Source organism: Sorex araneus, chromosome 10 (genome assembly GCF_027595985.1).
Source record: "Sorex araneus isolate mSorAra2 chromosome 10, mSorAra2.pri, whole genome shotgun sequence".
Taxonomy (NCBI): domain Eukaryota; kingdom Metazoa; phylum Chordata; class Mammalia; order Eulipotyphla; family Soricidae; genus Sorex; species Sorex araneus.
In genome coordinates, this window is record NC_073311.1 from 48,756,132 (window position 1) to 48,776,123 (window position 19,992).

At 50.3% G+C, this 19,992-nt stretch overlaps 1 protein-coding gene across 2 annotated transcripts in view; it reads right to left on the reverse strand.

The window, feature by feature from the left end:
* The window catches only part of SYN3 (synapsin III), a 426,161-nt gene that overhangs the window by 42,991 nt on the left and 363,178 nt on the right, over positions 1–19,992 (reverse strand). For both annotated transcript variants that reach the window (XM_055118195.1, XM_055118194.1), the window contains exon 7: positions 9,069–9,131. In XM_055118195.1, coding sequence (XP_054974170.1) covers positions 9,069–9,131 — 63 coding nt within the window. The remainder of the gene's footprint in view (positions 1–9,068; positions 9,132–19,992) is intronic.

The following is a 19,992-nucleotide window of genomic DNA, read 5'->3' on the forward strand; positions in this document are numbered from 1 at the left end:
CATCTGACTATTTCACTAAGCTTAATACCTCTGAGGCCCATCTATGTGTTGTTACAATGGAGAGAATTCCCAATTCTTTTATAGCGGAGTAGCGTTAAATTCTGTGTATATAACACATCTTCTTTCTCCATTTATCCATTGATGCAGTCTGATTCATAAGAGTGTGGATTTCTTCATTTTTTTTTTTAAAGTCTTACTGTCGAGGACTGAATTTTGGGGTCTCACATGCAATGCATGTGACTGACTTCCAAGTCACAGTTCCCAGAGCACTGCAATTTTTTTTTATCACATCCTTAGGATCTTCAGAAGAAGAGCTATCCCCTTACCAGAAGAAATGGAGACCCGGAGAGATGAAGTGACTTGCCTAGGAATGTACATCTGGTTAGAGGCGTATCTAGATCTGACCCCGGAATCCTGATTTAGATGTTACAAACTTTGCCTTCCAGTGCACTGGCAAACTGGCCTTGAACTCCACTTTGAATTCCGTGATGGGGAGCGTGAAATCACATCATTCCTTTCAGCAGACCGGTCGCTCAGCGCACGGAGGCAAAGCCCAGATTCTTGTCAGGAGAAAGGCCTTCCCAGAGCAAAAAGGTCACTGAAAGCAGGATCCTTCTAATCCCCGCCACCTCAGTGCACACAGAAGCAAACGGGGTCATTTCCGTTTTACAGACTTCAAACACCTCAGGCTAAGAGCCCACACACAATAGGGTTGTTTTTTTTTTTAATTTTATTGAATCACCGTGAGATAGTTACAAGCTTTTATGTCTGGGTTACAATCTCACAATGATCAAACACCCACCCTTCCACCAGTGCACATTCCCCACCACCAATATCCCGGGTATACCCCCCCCCCCACTTTCCCACCCTCCCCCTGCCTCTAAGGCAGACAATATTCCCCATATTCTCTCTCTGCTTTTGGAGCCCACACAATAACTGAACCCTTCTGAGACTCCCCCAAATGCACTGGTCTTTGCTCAGCTCTGCAAGGATGAGCAGTTCTCACCCCAAGTAGCCAGCCAGCTGTTCATTCCATGGAGTTCACCTCTGATTCTTACAAAGCAGCTCCTGAAACAACCGATGTTCAGGGGCTGGAGAGATCATTCAGTGGGCCAGGCTCTTAGCCTTACAGGAGGCCAGTCGAAGTTGGATCTCCATGGTTGCAAAGGGCTCCCCCATCCACCCATCAGTGAGGCCCTCTGAGCTCAGGAGGAAGCTCTGAGCACCTCTGGGTGTGACCCAGAAACCAACCAACAAACATTGTGTTCTGGGCACAAGGTTTCCCTGTCTGTGTCCTGAGAGTGGACTGCCGGAGCTAGAACTCAGAGAAAGGCCTCCACAGCTCTGCAGTGGCCACAGCCATGACCCAGAGGTTCTCCCGTCCCTGCCTCATCCCCATGACCCCTCCTACCGCTGGCACTTTGTGTAACTCTTTTTTTTTTTCTTTTTGGGTCACACCCAGCGATGCTCAGGGGTTACTCCTGGCTTTGCACTCAGGAATTACTCCTGGCAGTGCTTAGGGGACCATATGGGATGCCGGGGATCGAATCCGGGTAGGCCGCATGCAAGGCAAACGCCCTACCCGCTGTGCTATCGCTCCAGCCCCACTTTGTGTAACTTTTACTTTCATGGTAAAAGTATCCTGAAAAGTTTTACCACCTAAACATGTATCTCACTTGACTCAGTTGTTTAGTTTTCCTGATTTGTGTGTGTGTGTGTGTGTGTGTGTGTGTGTGTGTGTGTGTGTGTGTGTGTGTGTGTGCGGGGGAGGTGTAGTTCATATCTGGCAGTGCTTAGAAATCACTCCTGTCAGGACCTCGGGGACCATTTGTGGTGCCAGTGATGACATGTGGGTCAGCCAAGTGCAAGGGAAGTGTCTTACCCCTGTACCGTCTCTCTGGCTCAGTTTCACCAATTTTTGAACATCATGTCAATGGAATCGAATGAACAGATATTCTGAAGATTTGTAAATAATGATATCAATGAAGCACAATTCTGCTTAATGTCAATAACAAGCAATATTCCAAAGTGGTCATATCAATTCACAATTTCAAATACTAGCTGCGGATATGTAACTATGTGTTCCAATTGATCATCCACACGTAATATTATTTTGTTTTGTTTTGTTTTATGGGCCACACCCAGCAATTCTCAGGGCTTACTTCTGGCTCTGCATTCAGAAACCACTCTTGGCGGTGTTGGGGGGCCGTATGGGATGCTGGGGATTGGGCCCGGGTCAGCCACGTGCAAGGCAAGTGCCCTCCCCTATCTCTTCAGCCCAAACACATAATATTATTAAGGTTTTAAATTTCAGCTGTTTTGGTGGTTAGGTAGTGGCAACTGATTGCGGTTTTAGTTTGCTTTTCCCTAATGACTAATGTGGTTGGGCCCTTTTTCATCTGTTTATTGGGTATTATGGATTAGAAGTTTTGGCAACCTGTAGCCATCTGACTCATACTGAGCTTGTGGCCAAGTGAAATAAATTCTCAGACTGACAGTGCTCTGTTATCACATTTCCCCCACTCAACTTCAGTTGGCTTTTTGGGTACAGCATATGCTTAATAATAATGACAGCTGATATTTATTAAATGTCCATTGTATTCAGTAAGACAATGAGAAATGTGCTTGACAAGAAGCTGATGATATTCTTATCATCACTATTTTACATAGGAGGAAATTAAGGTGGGAAAATAACTGACCTGAGGTCTCACAGCTAACAGGCAGTATGTCCTACATAGGTTTAAGTCGACACCTTTAGTCCCTGTGTATGCCACCTGCCTAAGGTGAACAGGAAGAAGCTTAGATGATGGAGCTCTTGGACCCCTGCCAACATTCTGGGTGAGGCTCACCTCCCACTGACATCTCTGGGCCTGGTCCAGAACTGGAGGCAGAACCCCTCTGTTTGATGAGGTCCATCAGGTCCTACAGTTTACCTTCTCCATATAAATGGGCTTATACCACAGCCTCTGAGGTGACAGGAACTTAATGACACACTGTTCACAGTTATTCTTCTTGCCACTTGGTCAATATAGGCAGAGAAGAAAGAGAGCAACCTTGGCTTAACCCCTCAGCATCTTCAGGGGGCCTAACCACAAAGAATCACTCCCAGCACAGCAAAAACAGTAGAAAACCAATAGGAAAAATATGTAGAAACCCACCAGGTTCAACGAGGAAAAACAATATCACCGAAGACATAAGTAACACAAGTAAATCCTCAGACCATATCTTGAATGAAACTATGACGAGGCTGTTCAATGAGCTTAAAGAAACAATGACACAGGTAGTCAGTGAAGCACAAGAAAGTATAAGAGTAAAGATAAAAAAAAACTACTAGAATCAGAAATTACAGAAAAGAAGAACTTGGTAGGTGATGTAAAAAAGTCAATAGAAGCTCTCTAATAGCAGAATAACAGAAATTGAACGAAAGATCAAGGGACTTTGGGATGAGAAGGAGGGAACCACTAAGAAGCAGAAAAAGGTAGAAAATAGTCTGTGATGAAATTAACATGAGGCAGGAGAAATAGTAGAGTGGGTAGAGCATTTGTCTTGCACGTGGCCTACCCAGGTTCGATCCCAGCATCCCATATGTACCCCTGAGCATCGCCAGGAGTTATTGCTGAAGTTCAGAGCCAGGAGTAAGCCCTGATCATGGCTGGGTGTGCCCCCCAAACAAACAAACAAACAAACAAAACCCAAAAAGAAATGAACAGCATATTAGAGAACTAAAGAATAAGTTCAAGAGAAACAATATAAGAATCATTGGAGTCCCTGAAGAACAGGAAGGCAAATAAAATGAAGAAACAGTAGATAAAGAAATCATCGATAAGATTTTCCCAGAGTTGAGGATTCTAGGCACCAAGATCCAAGAGGCCCCAGGGGAAAAGAGCTTGGAAAAGTCTAAGATACTCAAAAAAAATGACAAAAATCCAAAGACAGAGATACAATACTAAAAGTAGCAAGATCAAAAAAGGAACTTACATACAAAGGGGAGCTTATTAAAAATTATAGCAGAGCTGTCAAATAAGACTGTAGAAGACTATGGAGGGATATAGCACAAAAACTCAGTAAAATGAACACCTCACCAAGAACCCTCTATCCAGCTAGGTTATTACTCAGATTTAAGGGAATACAGAGCTATATTGATAGACAAGAGCTTAGGGAACTCATAACCTTGAAACCAGATTTGCAAGACGTATGAAACATGCTTCTCTGAAGGACAGGACAAATTTACCAGCATGTGGCACTAAGTATGGCATTCACTAAAAGTGCATTTGGTTGTGTTGCCCTCAACTAGATTAATAAAGGTATGCTTATTCCTAGCTTGCTAAGGGATTTTATACACTTTTAATAATAAATTAATATACTATTCATATTGGTTGAAATGACTTAGCAGTCATCACAAAGTGACATTTATTGATTTATTTTCTGATGTTCATATTCCATTCCATTAAGTATATTTAGAAAAAGTAATATGAAATACATTTGTCATATGCCTGCCAAGGGGGCAGGATGGGGATAGGGAAGGAATCTGAGGACACTGGTGGTATTGGTGTACAGACATTATATGCCTAAAACCACTCTATTATGAACAACTTTGTGAAACATGGTGAAGAATAAAAGAATTTTTTAAGGGGAAAAAAGGATATAACTCAGATGGAGAATAATAGTTGAAAAATATCACCACAGATTAGTATCCTCAATATGTAAAGAGTTGTGACAGATAAATAAAACAAGCATCAAGAATAAAAATGATCAAAGGGGGCCCAGAGACAGTGGATAGGTCACTTATCTTGCACACAGCTGACCTGGGTTTGATCTAAGGCACCATATGTGGTCCCCTGAGCTCATGAGGACTGATTCCTGAGCTTAGAACCCGGAGTAAGCCCTGAGCATAGGCAGCTGTGGCCCAAAATACAAAGAAAAAAATTGCCAAAGATTTCTAGGTGAATGAAATTCTGGAAAATGCTGCAAACTTCAAAAAATATTCTTGTATCTCTCATATATATATGTATATGTGTGTATATAATATATAAGATTACGTTTATGACCCTGGGAAGCTGGGGGCTAAAAAGGGAGTTTTCCAAATCTGTTGGACCAAAATAGTCCTTAGCATTTGAAGAATTGTAATGCCTTGGGCTAGAGGAAACACACTGAACTCTGGAATGACCTCTGCTTCCTTTGCTGTCCACTCCGGTGGAACTGTCAGCATAGGAAGGGAAGCTCATTTTTCCGGGACTCTCAGCCTCCGCATTCCTGACAGTTTGGGCTGTGTGAATCTTTGTGGGCTGCTGTGTAAGTGTGAGTGTTGGGAGGGGGGTGTCAGTGTGAATGTTTGGGGGGCTGAGTCAGTGTGAGTATCTGGGGGGTTGTGTCAGTGTGAATGTTTGGGGGGCTGTGCCAGTGTGAGTATCTTGGGGGCTGTGTCAGTGTGAATGTTTGGGGGGCTGTGCCAGTGTGTTGGGGGGCTATGTCAGTGTAAGTGTTTGGGGGGGGTCGTCTCAAGCACCATAGCAGGTTTAGCAGCATCCTTGGCCGTCAGTGGGTGCCAAGAGCATCTCCCCACTCTGCCAATCAGATAAGCTAATTAATGGCTGGTGGTCACACCTTTCCTTCCCTCCATAAGAACCAAACTGCTATACCCCCCAATTTTATGTTTTTGTGGGGACACACCCGGCAGTGCACAGGGCTCACTCCTGGATCTGAGCTCACGGGTCACTCCTGGTGGTAGCATCTTATGTCTTTTTTGTTTTTCCCTTTTTGGGTCACACCTGGCGATGCACAGGGGTTACTCCCGGCTCTGCACTCAGGAATCAGTCCTGGCGGTGCTCAGGGGACCATATGGGATGCTGGGAATCGAACCCGGGTCGGCTGCGTGCAAGGCAAAAGCTCTACCCGCTGTGCTATTGCTCCAGCCCCTGGTGGTAGCCTCTTAATGTTCAAGGAACTCCTGGGCGCTCCAGGACCACCTCCTTCCTGTCCACGGGACCTCCAGATTGCAGAGTTTCACTGCAGTTTCATCTCTGTACCTTCTGACATATTCTGGCTTCCTATTAGAGGATATCGGTTGATTTCTTGCCTTTGAGGCATATAGAAATCCTTTATCTCCAGGCCCATCAGACCACCCTCTCACCCCACTGCCCGCCAACACACAGAGTCTCCCTGTCGTGACACTGCTATCCTTCTTGCCACCCCAAATGGAATTCAGCTCCTTCCTACAACCCTCATGTTCCCCCGACACTCTCACTTAACTGTCTCTCTCCCCAGTTCTCTTCACCCCCCTGGTTCTTGGCACCAGCCCAGACCTAGGAAGAAAGACCCCGACTAGAAGTGAGGACAGCTCAGGACCCCGTGCCCGGGCCTCAGTGGCTTTCCCGCACTCTGAGTTGGTTTATCCGCGGACTCTCGAGAGAAGGCGGCAGTGCCCTGCGAGGTACCAGCTTTGTTTCCCTCGTCTCAGAACATGACATCATCTGCCCCGTAGGCGTGCCCAGACCATCGGCTGGTTTTCTCATTCCAAACAGAAGAGAAAAGCTCTTTTCCTTTGATCTCAGCATTTTTGCAAACCTCAGTTTATTCCGACCAGGGACTCTTTTTTTTTCTTTCTTTCTTTCTTTTTTCATCCCTGGAGCTGTGTCCTCCTTCCCATGTTCTGAAAACCCTTTCCAGGCCTGAACGACTCAGACATGTGCCTCCACCCTCCAAACAACATTGCCTCAGTCTCTGTCAGTAGATTTTTCCTTTTTTTTTTTTTTTTTTTTTTTGCGCTTCCCGTCTGGGATTCATTTAAGCTTTAGAAACAGAACTTAATTCTTGGGAAGCCTCAAACATTACTAGGATTGTCTGAGATGGTGACAGCGGGTGGCAAGCAAAGGGCAGACTTAAGAAATATTAGCAAAGGGCTCTGGACAAAGTGAGAGGGTCAATTGGACTGGGAGGAAACAGCCTGAAGTCCCGACTATGTCTGGAGAGGCTGGAAGGCCTGGCATGTCCTGCTGCAGATGTGACACAAGAGAAGAAGGACAAGGCCGAGGAGGCTGCTGGGGAGACAGTGGGCATGGTTGGGGATGGCAGCATCGGAGGTTTCCAGGGAGACAGGGTGAGGATTTGGAGGAGGTTATTGGGGGAGCCTGATGCCACCAACGGGAAGGGCCACGGGGGGGCCTGTTGGTGTGTCAGTGGTTGCTGAGGCTGCAGGGCAGCTGGGAGTTCTGTGAACCTGCTCTGTGAACAATAAAGATGGTTCCGGAAGAAGCATCCTTGAGCTAGACAGCGAGGGAATGACCAGAGAGAGGAGGGGAGTGGGTGGGGTGTGGACCACACCACTTGGAGAGAGAGGTCCAGAACCGAGGGACCTGCCAACCACTCTCAGTGTGTGTGTGTGTGTGTGTGTGTGAGAGAGAGAGAGAGAGAGAGAGAGAGAGAGAGAGAGAGAGAGAGAGAGAGAGAGAGAGAGAGAGAGAGAGAGAGAGAGAGAGAGAGAGAGAGAGAGAGAGAGAGAGAGAGAGAGAGAGAGAGAGAGCGCACAGGGCTAGATGTGGATAGGAAGTTCTCTGCCTTACAATTGAGGGTCACTGGGGACCAGGGGGAGGAGGCTGTGGCAGCTGGAGGGGTGAGGAAAGGTGGGGAGAGAGACCATGCAGACAGACAGGGGACATAGGGAGGAATTCATGTGTCCTCTTGGCCCACCAAGTGAGGCGCTGCTGTGCTGAGGCCAGGGGGCATTCGAAGCTGTGGGGCACGGCAGTAGCAAACAGGCGAGGACCCTCTCCCCCTCACTGTGCCTTCTTGGGAGTAGCAGCATGGAGGGAGGGCTTCTCTTTAAAGACGGTCGTCAGAGCTGTCATCCAACAGTGAGGAGGCCCCGAGAGACTAACATTCACTCCCCCAGTTGGCACCAATGTCAGAGCAGCGGTCCCCACCCAGACCTGCCTGGCCAACACATTCATTACTGGAGGGGAAGGGTTTAGGTGAGAGACCTGATGTAAACGGCTTAATGGGGGGGATGCGAAGATTGGGGTGTAGGAGTATTGATGGCTCCATCGAAACTTCTAGAAGCTTCTAGGATTTTTCGGGAGTCTGATTCCCTTCACTGAGGACCCCTGACTGGGCCTTGGTCCCCAGGGATGACAGGGCTGAGAGGCACAGATGCTCCTTGGTTCTCACTGAGCGGGAGGCCTGATGGGGTCTGTGGGCCCTCCGCGCCTCACTTCCCACTTGCACCCCTCTTACAGGGAATAAGTCTCCCTTTCCTGACGCATATGGTTCATGGGGGCTGAAGGGGGCACCACACCTGCTGGTGGGGTGGGCACAGGAACCCCAACAAGGCTGAGGGGAGTCGCGTCCTCGACCAAATGCAGAGAAGCTGAAAGAAATGGGAGTCAGCAGGGCATGGCTTTCTTCCTAAAGAACCAGGAAGCCCCCCCTATGGTCTACCAACGTGGCTAGGAAGACCCCCAGATAGAGACAGATAGAACAGGGAGAGAGGCCGAGCACTGGTGACCTCGCTGCTAAAATCAGTCGATAAAGGCTCTTTGCTTCCACAGAGCCTGACCCAACAGACCGCCTTCGATCCAACGGACCGTCCTCCCCTGAACACGAACCCTGGCAATGCAGAGTCAGCGCAGCCACCAGACGCCTGCGTGTGTGGTTCTGGTTGGCAGGAGGGACAAATTCCAGGGCCTTCCTTCACGAGCCCCGGGAGTCTCCTGCGGGGTGTTGTCGGGTGATGGAGAGTAAGACTGGGCTTTGAGCGGAGCTGGAGCTGGGGGTTGGGGGGTGACGGCGGCGGAATCAAACACCAGCCCTCATCCGCCACCGCCACTCGAGCGTCCTGAAGCCAGGACACCGGGGACAAGGAGCAAGCAAGGGAGTGGTCACTCTGGTCACACCTGCAGGCTGCTCCGAGCTGGTGAGACATCCCGAGAGGTTGGCGAAAGGTGAGCTGGCGGGGAGGGAGGGGGGTTCCTCTGGGCTCCCCAAACACTATTCCGGAAGGTGGGTGAGAAGGGATGTGGGGGTGCAGTGGGGGGACAGGGGACGGGGGAGGGGTGAAGAAAGGCGTCTCTTACCTTTCCCATGCCGGCATGGGCATGACCCAGCTTCACCACCACGGGGAAATGCGGGGCTGTGAGCTGAAAGAGACGAGAGATGCTGGTGAGTATCAAGGGTGGTCCAGCCCCGGCACAGACACCCCAATACTGGTGCTCCCAGCTGCTAGGCAAGCTCCCAGCTGAGACTGGGAGAGCCTAGTCTGCTCTAGACAGGGTCCACTCCAAGGCCCAGCACCCACTGCAGATAAGATGCTGCCATCTCTGTGCGTTTTCCTCTGTAGAATGGGGATGACAAGTACACCTGTCTCCGAGGAGCGAACAGAGCCTTCATGTGGGAGGAACTCAACGTACGGCCTCAACGGCCAGCGCGCCCTCGCCCCTGGACTAGCTACATCTGAAAACACGGGGTACACATGCTTTATTTTGACTTGTCCTGTCCTCACAGAATTGGGAGTAGAGACAGTGTCTGATTCTACCCGCCATGTTTCCCGCTTTCCTGTATGTGGTAAGTGTGTTTCAGAAGGAATGATTTGTCCGTTTGAGAGTTGTTAGGAAATGTTTTGCCACGTGACATGTTAAGTCAGATAAAATGGCTTTAAAAAAGTCCTTTTTTTTGTCTTTTACCTTTCTTTTTCTTTTCTTTTTTTTTAACTTTTAAAATTTTATTTAATCACCGTGAGACAGTTACAAGCTTTCCTGTTTGGGTTACAATCTCACAATGATCAAACACCTATTCCTCCACCAGTGCACATTCCCCACCACCAATATCCCGGGTATACCCCCCCTTTTCCCACCCTCCCCCCGCCTCTAAGGCAGACAATATTTCCCATACATTCTCTCTACTTTGGAGCATTATGGCTTGCAACACAGACACTAAGAGGTCATCATGTTTGGTCCATTATCTACTTTCAGCATGCATCTCCCATCCCAACTGGTTCCTCCAGCCATCATTTTCTTAGTGATCCCTTCTCTATTCCATCTGCCTTCTCCCCTCCGCTCATGAAGCAGGCTTCCAGCTATGAGGCAGTCCCCCTGGCCCTTGTATCTACGGTCCTTGGGTGTCAGCCTCATGTGATACTACCCTACACTCCACAAATGAGTGCAGTCCCTCTATGTCTGTCCCTCTCAAAAAAGCCCTTCGTATGATCCCGCTGGCCCAGGACCAGGGTAAGCACCTACCTCAGAACACAGAACCTTACAACTAGCCGTAAGTTGTGCACAATTCCCCTCTTCGAACACTCCCTTTTATCCCCTCCCGCCCCCGTTGCCACTGGATGGATTCTGTTTAAATATAGAATAAGTATGTATGAGAGGGAATACCCTCTCATTTATTTGTATTTTAATTAGTGCATATGATCTCCAAGTGGGCTGGAGCGATAGCACAGTGGGTAGGGCGTTCGCCTTGCAGACAGCCAACCAGGATGCGATTCTTCCGCCCTTCTTGGAAAGTCCGGCAAGCTACCGAGAGTATCGTGCCCACACGGCAGAGCCTGGCAATTTACTCGTGGCATATTCCATATACCAAAACCAGTAACAACAAGTTTCACAATGGAGGCGTTACTGGTGCCCGCTTGAGCAAATCGATGAGCAACAGGATGACAGTGACAGTGACAGTGATCTCCAAGCAATGTTTCATTTAATTAAAAATTTTTTGTATTTAAAAACTTTCTGTAAGCGGTGACAAGAATCTATTTGTGTTCAACCCTTTTTGGTACAACGTGTTTGTGAGAATGATGTATGTGGATGCACATGTCACTCTGATTCATTTTCCCTGCTGCCTTCCATCCTAGGGACATGTGAGTACTGGCAGTGGTTGCTATTTTTTGGTGGTTGCTATTTTTTTCCCCCTGGCTAGAAATTCCAGTCAAGCATTCTGGAACACAATTGTCTCTGCCCACAGCGCAGAGTTGTCCCCGGGCCTCTGCACGGGAGCGGAATTGCTGGACTGATCCAGAGATTTGTGGGATGCTGCCAAATTGCTCTCCATGGTGGTTGGACCAACCCGTATTTGCTCCCAGTGGGGACGGAACACCAACGCTGGAGGCTGAAAACCTGTGTCTTTCACCTGCCTGAGGGAAGTTGGAACGAATGGGTGCATGTTCACCAAGTGGCTTTGGTTCCCCAATAGAATGTCACACCTACACAGCCCAGAAACCCAGATCTGCCCAGGTCACAACCAGGACCCCATTTCCTCCCCATCTCCTCCCTTCCCTTCCCTTCCTCTGGCTGTTGTGATTGTTGCAGTGATTTGGTGGGGGCGGGTGAGGTTTGCACGTGCACACATACACACCCCACACCCCACACACATACACTTGATTGTGCTCACTGGGACTGTGAGTACTCGCACACTGGCTGTGGTACTCGCACACCCCTGCCTGCCGTACCCCAGATGTCACACACTCTGTGGCAGTACCCAGGGTCCCAGACAGTAGAGTCACAGGGACGGTGCCTGGTACATTGGGGCAGTGCCAGGGATTGGACGCATAGCCTCAGACTTGCAGACTTCTTACTCCCTTTGCCACTGACATATCCCTCGTGCCCCCCCCCCCCTTTGCCTCACTTCATTATATTTTTATATTTTTATTTGGGGGTCCACTGTTGCTCAGGGCTACTCTCAGATCAGTGCTCAGCAGATCATGTGATCTGGGCTGGAGCGACAGCACAGTGGGTAGGGCATTTGCCTTGCATGCGGCCGACCCGTGTTCGATTCCTCCGTCCCTCTCAGAGAGCCCAGCAAGCTACCGAGAGTATCCCGCCCACATGGCAGAGCCTGGCAAGCTACCCATGGTATATTGGATATGCCATAAACAGTAACAACAAGTCTCACAACGGAGACGTTACTGGTGCCCACTCGAGCAAATCGATGAACAATGGTTCGCCAGTGCTACAGTGCTTTGTATTTTTGTTTGGGGGTCTACTGGTGCTCAGGAGCTACTCTCAACTCAGTGCTTAGAAGATCATGTGATGCTTGGAATTGAACCCAGCCACCCGCATGCGAAAGCCTCCATTCAGCGCCCCCCTCCCCCCGGCTGAAATAGGTGCTTCCTCTCTCTCCCCAGCCCCCTGCCAGACTGACTGTTGCTCTCACACTCTGGGGCGTGGGGACGAGCCCAGTGTGTCAGCCTGTTTACTCTGGGGTTGGGTAGTTCACTGCTCCCACCCCGGCTTCTCCAGCCTGTGAGATGGGACAGAGAATACCCTTGGGGACCGGGGACGGGGACGCTGCGGGAGAGGCAAGAACAGTCACAGCTCCAGGGAAATGGAACGGGGAAGGGGGTGAGGAATTTCGAACGAGCCTCACCACAGCGGCCCCGAAGTTCTGGTGCCCTTTCCAAGATTGGTCTATCTCCCCCCCTTCTCCCTTGGGCAACTGCCTCATTTTCACAGGGTCAAAGTGATTCTTGAATGGCTATTCTTGGACTGCTGACCCAGTACTCTGAGTATTTCACATATTTCACGGGCCCCATCGATTCAGCCATGTTCCCCTTAGTAGACATCCTGCTCTCGCCTCTGTGTCTGCCCCTCTCCTTTCCCTGCTGCTACAAGCAAGACGTCACTAATTATCTTTGCATTAGCGTGTACCACCAGGTCCTTATAAACTATCTCTTAATTCCTGGAGGCTAGACCAAGAGATTTTCAAAGGAGTGAATTTGGAGACCATCTGGTAGGTCTCTAATGTCAGTTGTTAGAAGCCTGAAGCTCTGCCAGTAGAACTGAGCTTACCAAGCAGGGCGGGTGGGAGGGAAAGGGACTTCAGGGTGGAGGAGGAGGAGGAAGAGGAGGAGGAGGAGGAGGAGGAGGAGAAGGAGGAGGAGGAGGAGGAGAAGGAGGAGGAGGAGGAGAAGGAGGAGGAGACGGAGAAAAGAAGAAGAAGAAGAAGAAGAAGAAGAAGAAGAAGAAGAAGAAGAAGAAGAAGAAGAAGAAGAAGAAGAAGAAGAAGAAGAAGAAGAAGAAGAAGAAGAAGAAGAAGAAGAAGAAGAAGAAGAAGAAGAAGAGAAGAGGAAGAAGAGGAAGAGGAGGAGGAGGAAGGGGAGGAGGAGGAGGAGGAGGAACAACAGGGAGAAGGAAATGTGCACTAGAGGGATGGATGTTAGAATACTGTACTGAAACTCCAATCATGAACAACTTTGTAATGGTCTACCTCACAGTGATCCAATAAAAAAGTTAAAAAAGATAATAAAAAAAAGAAAGCCCACAAACGACACAAATAAAACATGAAACAATCATTGGGGCTGGAGTGATAGTACAGTGGGTAGGATGATTGCCTTGCATGTGGCCCACCGGGGTTCGATCCCCAGCATCCCATATGGTCCCCCGAGCACTGCCAGGGGTGACTCTTGAGTGCAGAGCCAGGAGTAACCCCTGTGCATCGCCGGGTATGACCCAAAAAGCAAGCAAGCAAACAAACAACACCAATCATTAACAGTACTGTAAGCCCATGACACGAATGAACAGACTAATAAACAGAAGCACTGGGACTCCACGACCAAAGGAGTGGTGAACAGCAGGGAGAAGGGGGTGGAGGTGCGTCGGGCAGAAGGGGCCACCTGGGTGGGGGAGCTCCGGGTGGTCTACCCAGATGTGGATGTGGAACTCACAGCCCTGAAACTTTGCTCCTGGCACCGTGCAGGGTTACTCAGTAGCCAGCAGAGTGAGGAAGGAAGAGGGTGCCGTGCAGGGCCCTTGAGCGTGCCCAGTGTTCCTGCTCGCCCCAGAAGAACCACCCCTGTGGCGTGTCGGCTGAGCGGTCCCAGGCCCTTTGTAACAGCTAACTTGCTCCCCACCCCCGTGGACAGGCCATCTGCCCAAGGTCAGCTGGTTAAGAAATGGGGGCGTGTCCCGCTGCCCCCATGGCATGTCCCCACTCAACCTTCCCCCTTCCCAGCTGTTTTCCTTGGCTCTGGGCACTCTTCCCCCTTTGACTCCACTCGTCTGCACCCACGCCCCCCCACGGCCCCCCCAAACGCTGACAGGTCACGAAGGACAAAAAACATCTTGTGGGCTATTTTCTCGCTTCCCTTCCCAACAATAGCTTCATTGAGTTCCCTGGAGGAGGGTTGGCGGGACACAGGGCCCGCACCCGTCTCTGGGGGCTCCCCGATCCGCTCACATGCCCGCAGGGGCCCCCTGAGTCCAGCACGGCCCTAACTTCCTGTTAGAAGGAGCAGATCGATTTTGGAAGCCGGAGAGATTCTCCACCCTGATAAGGGCCCTATTCAAAACTCCCTCCAGGAACCAAAACAGGGGGGCAGGGCGGGGAGGCTGGGGTCAGAGGGGCGGGAGCCCAGGGCCACAGTCACGGCTTCCTGTGCATTTCCATCTGCACGGGGTCTGCTCCTGGCCCTGTGATGGAGACAGAGTAGCCTGGAAGGGTCTGGAAGAGGAAATCAAGGCCCAAAGCATCGCTGGAGGGTTTTAGAGCTGGTGCCCTGTCTAGAAGGGTCGGTCTGGTCCCACCCTGCCTCCCTCTTGCTCCTTGTCTCTGTTGCCCTCACCCCACCAGCCAGCCTCTGCCCACCAGTCGTGTTTGAAACTGAGGGCCCTTCAGTTCCTCACAAAGGCTGCCACAGGGTCTTTGCACATACGGCTCCTTCTTCTGAAAGACTTTCCGACACTCTCTCCTAGGCCCGTCCCTTCTCATGCGTGAGTTCTCAGAGGCACTGCTCCCAGCCACTGGCCTAAGAGAGAATCTTCTTGTCATGAGTCTATCACGTGGGTGACTGCTTCCTTTCTCCACAGGCCCAGCCAGTGCTCTGAGCAAATAAGGGGCTTGCTGGGTTTCCCCTGTGGCTCTGGCCACACACAGGGCCAGCAGCAGCAGATGATTTGACGTCAGACTTGGTGCCATCACAGGAGGTGTGGAGATGCACTGAGACAGAGAATTTGGGGACAGGTTGTTGACACAATGGCTGGGTAGGAGGTTGACCGGGGAACGTGGTGAGAGTTTGGGTGGGGATTTGGATACCAAGCAGCTCAGGGGACACCAGGGCCAGAGGTGGGAGCGTGGTGTGGGCACCGGGCAGCCATGAAGGGTCTGGGTGCAGTTCTGAAGATGCTTCTGGACCTTCTGGTAACAAACGTTCCCATTGTGGTGCATGTGGACCCCCAGGCACGCCCCAACGCACCTGTCCACAGTACCTCATGTCTCTCTTTTTCTAAAAAAGACATAAGAAAACCTAAAAAAAACTACCTACACTTTATTTACTTTTTAGTACATTTAAATCACTGAACCTCTCATGAATTCTGTGGCTGATTGCTTTGGTCACAGGAAGGTTGCTCTGGAATTTGGCTCGAACTCTGCCACCATTCCCATGGGCGCGGGGTGCCCTTCCCCAGCTCACTCTGGCTTGGCCAGGTTTGCCACTGGGCATTCGTGTTGCTGTTTGCTTTGCACAGGTAAGCACATCTCTTGCCCACACAGCGTTCCGCTCCGTCCGGAGCATAAACACCTCGATTTTAAGGAGAGCTGTGTGTTCGCTCTGACTTTGGAGACCATTTGCTTTTAGCCGGCACATATGGCCTTGGAACACGCCTTCTGGCCATTTCTGTCCATTAGTCTGGACCTCCACGAGAACCCAGGATGGCAGAAAGAGTCTCATGTTTTCTTAAAAAAAATTTTATTTTTAATAATGGCATAGGGTGGGCTGGAGCGATAGCACAGTGGCAGGACATTTGCCTTGCATGAAGCTGACCTGGGCTCAATTCCTCTGCCCCTCTTGGAGAGCCTGGCAAGCTACCGAGAGTATCCTGCCTGCATGGCAGAGCCTGGGCAACATCTTTGGTGGAGAGTCAAGCAGGGTGCAAGGCGAGCACTCCTCCCCCTTGTGCTCTCTCTCTCTCTCTTTTTCTCTCTCTCTTTCTCCTACTGAGTTCCTAGCACAGCAGGGAGGGCATTTGCCTTGCACACGGCCAACCCGAGTTTGATTCCTCCATCCTTCTCAGAGAGCCGGCAAGCTACCGAGAGTATCCCGCCCACATGGCAGAGCCTGGCAAGCTACCTGTGGTGTACTCAATATGCCAAAAACAGTAACAACAAGTCTCACAACTGAGACATTACTGGTGTCCGCTGGAGCAAATCAATGAGCAACAGGATGACAGTGACAGTGATACAGTGAATCTTTACTGAGGGGTCATAATATATCTGTCAGGTGTCAGCAGTAGTTTCATCCATCCATTGTTCCAACACCACACCCACCACCTTCTTTCCTCCCCACTTCTTTCCCAAACCACCACGTCTGCCTCTCTGTCCCAGCCTTTCCTTCTGACCCTGAGATGAACCTTTCTGCCTCTGACCACAGGACCTTTGCACAGGAGCTTTCACTACTAGAACCCGGCCTCTGCACCTCCAACTCATGCTCCAAAGTCACATCTCCCTAGACTGGAGAGATAGTACCAGGGGGAAGGCACTTGCCTCGCACACAGTTGACCCCTGTTTGATCCCTTGGCACAGCATATAGTGCCCTGAGCTCAGAGCCAAGAGGGACTATCACTAGGTTTCAAGGATCACTTGAATATCACTGGCCGTGGACCCAAGCCCCAAATAAAATAAAAACAAAGTTCGGTTCCCGACAAGCTGCTTCTCATTCCCTGCCAGGTTGTGGCCTGCTCACCCCCCTTTCTCCTTGGCCAAGCCTCTGCGTGATGGCTGGGTGAACACTGCCCTCCCCTCCCAAAACCATCAGCTCTGCTAGAAGCTGGGGGGTCTTGTCTGTGGGTGTCCATCCTTGGAGCTCTTGGGCCTCCTGAATCCCCTGCCCTCACCTTCCCAAGCACTCCTGTCCCCACACCTTCAAACTTGAGCTGAACCAAGATGCTCCCTCCCCTTTCTGGGTCCCAACATCAGCCGCAGCCCACCCAGGTACCAGGGACAGACCCCGAGATAGAGACCTCATTCTCCTCCCTGCCACAGCCCCCGTGTAACACGCAGGAGGGTCCGGGAATGTGGGCGGCAGGAGGTCTGTGGAGTCCGGCCAGCTTCACGCCCTCTACCCTCAGCATCGCACCGCCGAGCCCTCAGTCCCACCGCCTCCCTCTTTGAATGTGTCTTGGAAAACTACTGGTAGCTTGTTTAGAAAAATCCAACCGAAGCTGCCCTTCCAAAACACAAACATTCCCTTCTTGTACATTTCCTGTTTCCCTGAGAAACGGAACAGTGGGAAATAAACAGACCCCTCGGATGGCAGTGCTTGTCTGCAAAGCGGCTCTGCCCCTTCTCCCGGCGGTGACGCTGGTGGCACGGACAGGGCAGGCGGCCATCCGGCTCCCACGAGACGCTCCTGGCGTCACCCATGGCCCACCACCTTTCTCACGAAGCCAGGACTCTGTGGAGGGATTAAAGTGTCCAAGACACAGACGGGCATTGCGGGGCCGTGGTCACTGCCTTTCACGCTCTGTCTTGTGATGGTGCCAGGCTGGGAAGATCTTGTTCTTCTTCTTTGTTCTCCAGTCGAGAAATCCTCCTGTGCTCGTAGGGGCACTGCTCTGAAGCCGTGATTCTTTGCTTCAGTCTGCGCTTGCAACAGCTCATGTCTTAAGGAGCCTTCCTGGCCCCGGGCTCTTTTGTTGGGGTGACCCAGAAATGAGGCTTACGGGAGGCTCTCAACAAAGGAAGAGCTCGAGTCCTCTGAACCCCACAGAATAGGGAGGAAGAGCCGATGCAGGCTCAGAAGCCACCAGATTTGGGTTTCAATCCTAGATTGTGAAGATCTGAATTTGTGTGTTCAGGGTCAGGGGAATGAGGCCCATTATTCTTACTGTTTTTGGCATATCGAATACAACACAGGTAGCTTGCCAGGCTCTGTCGTGTGAGATTCTGCATCGCTCTCCTCCAGGAGCTTTTTTTTAAAAAAAATATTTTATTAGTGAATCACTGTGAGGTACAGTTACAGATTTACAAACGTTTGTGTAAATCTGTTTCAGTCATACAGTGGTCAAGTGCCCATCCTTCCACCAGCGCACAGTCCCGGCATCCTTCCCACAGTCCCTACCCCGTCCTCCCCCCACCCCACCCCGCCTCTGTGGCAGGACCAAGTAAAGGGTGCTAGGAGGGCCCGTTCGGGATGGGAGATCCGGGAGCTTTGCTTTATAGTCTCTGGATCTTGACTGTGGATGAGATTACATGGTACCAGGGGCAGTTTATGGGTGTGACTGACAAGCTATTGGAAAATGGGGGATCTGAGTAGAGGAGGCCCAGTCCCGATCTGAGCAGACTTGGAGATCTCAGCCATGGGTCCTGCATGCAGAGGTTCCTTTGTCAGTTGCTTCATGTGTGAGGCTCCTCCGAGTGTGTGGAGAGTGGCTTTGAACATGGCTGCGGCTGGTGGGGCTCTGCTTGGGGCAGGGAGGGAAACTCAACCTGCCCCCTCAGAGGGGTGAAGACAGCCTGGCATGGGGGCAGGAGATTCTGTGTTTGCTCTCTTCTGGGAGCATTTCTTTACTAGTGAATCATCGTGAGGTACAGTTACAGACTTACAAACTCTCATGCTTCCATTTCAGTTATACAGTGGTCGAGTGCCCACCCCTCCATCAGTCCCCATTTTCTACCACCAGTGGTCCCAGCATTCCTCTCACCACCCTTACCCCGTAGTCTCTGGATCTTGGCAATAGATGGAATTACATGGTGTCGGGGGGCCGTTTGTGGGTGTGGCTGCCATGCTACTGGAAAATGGGGGATCTGGGTGGAGGAGGCCTAGTCCTGATCTGAGCAGGTGTGGAGATCTCAGCCCAAGGTCCCAGATACCTGGGTTCCTCATTCACTTTATATTAGTTTTTTTTTCTTTAAACAAACACAAACCAATTACCACATGAGACAGTTATGGATATCCAGGGGGTTCTTTTTTATTTTCATTTTTAAATAGTCTACACTCTCAGTGGTACTGGGGAGCATTTGAGGATAATCTCCAGGACACTGGCCTGTGGGCTCAGTGCTTAGCCTGAGGGGCAGAGCTGAGTGGGAGTACCATGACCACGGCCAGTAGTGCTGTGTGGGCCAGGCAGGGCTAAAGGAGATGCAAATTTTACCACTGGGCTATCTCCCTAGCCTCTGGAGCGTCTTATTAAAGTGTTTTTGGTTGTGTACTGTATATTATTGCGATCTTCAAAGTGACTAAAAAAGTTAACATGAAGCTGGGCTGGTGCAATAGCACAGCAGGTAGGGTGTTTGCCTTGCACAAGGCCGACCCGGGTTCGATTGCTCTGCCCCTCTCAGAGAGCCCGGCAAGCTACCAAGAGTATCTCGCCTGCACGGCAGAGCCTGGTAAGCTACCTATGGTGTATTCGATATGCCAAAAACAGTAACAACAAGTCTCACAATGGAGACGTTACTGGTGCCCACTGAGCAAATCGATGACCAACGGGACGACAGTGCTACAGTGCTATAACATGAAGCTACTCCTGTTATAGCACATCTCATGTATAAACAAGTCCATACGTGTGGTCTAATGTTATCCTGTCAAACACATGTCATTTTTGACTTAATGTGTTGTGATCCGGGCTGTGATCCTACCTGTGCTAGCTGCTGTTATAGTGCCAATTTTTAAGAGAAGAGAATAGTTGTTTTGAGATACAATTCGTATATCATAATTCTCCCTTTTGGAGGGAGGTTTGGGTCATGCCTAGCTGTGCTCAGGGATCACTCCTGTTTCTGTTCTCAGGGGACCAAAGGTGGTGCTGGCATTTGTACTAGAGTTAGACAAGGCAATGCAAGTACCTTAATCCCGGTACTATCTCTCTGGTCTCTAACTCTCCCTTTAATTAAAAAAATATTTTTATAAATTTGTTCATGATGATTTATTGCATTTAATATTCAAACAGACTCAAGCAATAGCACAGTGGGTAGGTGTTTACCTTGCACAGCAGCCGACCCAGGTTTGAGTCCTTTGTCCCTCTTGAGAGCCCGGCAAGCTACTGAGAGAATCTCACCCGCACGGCAGAGCCTGGCAAG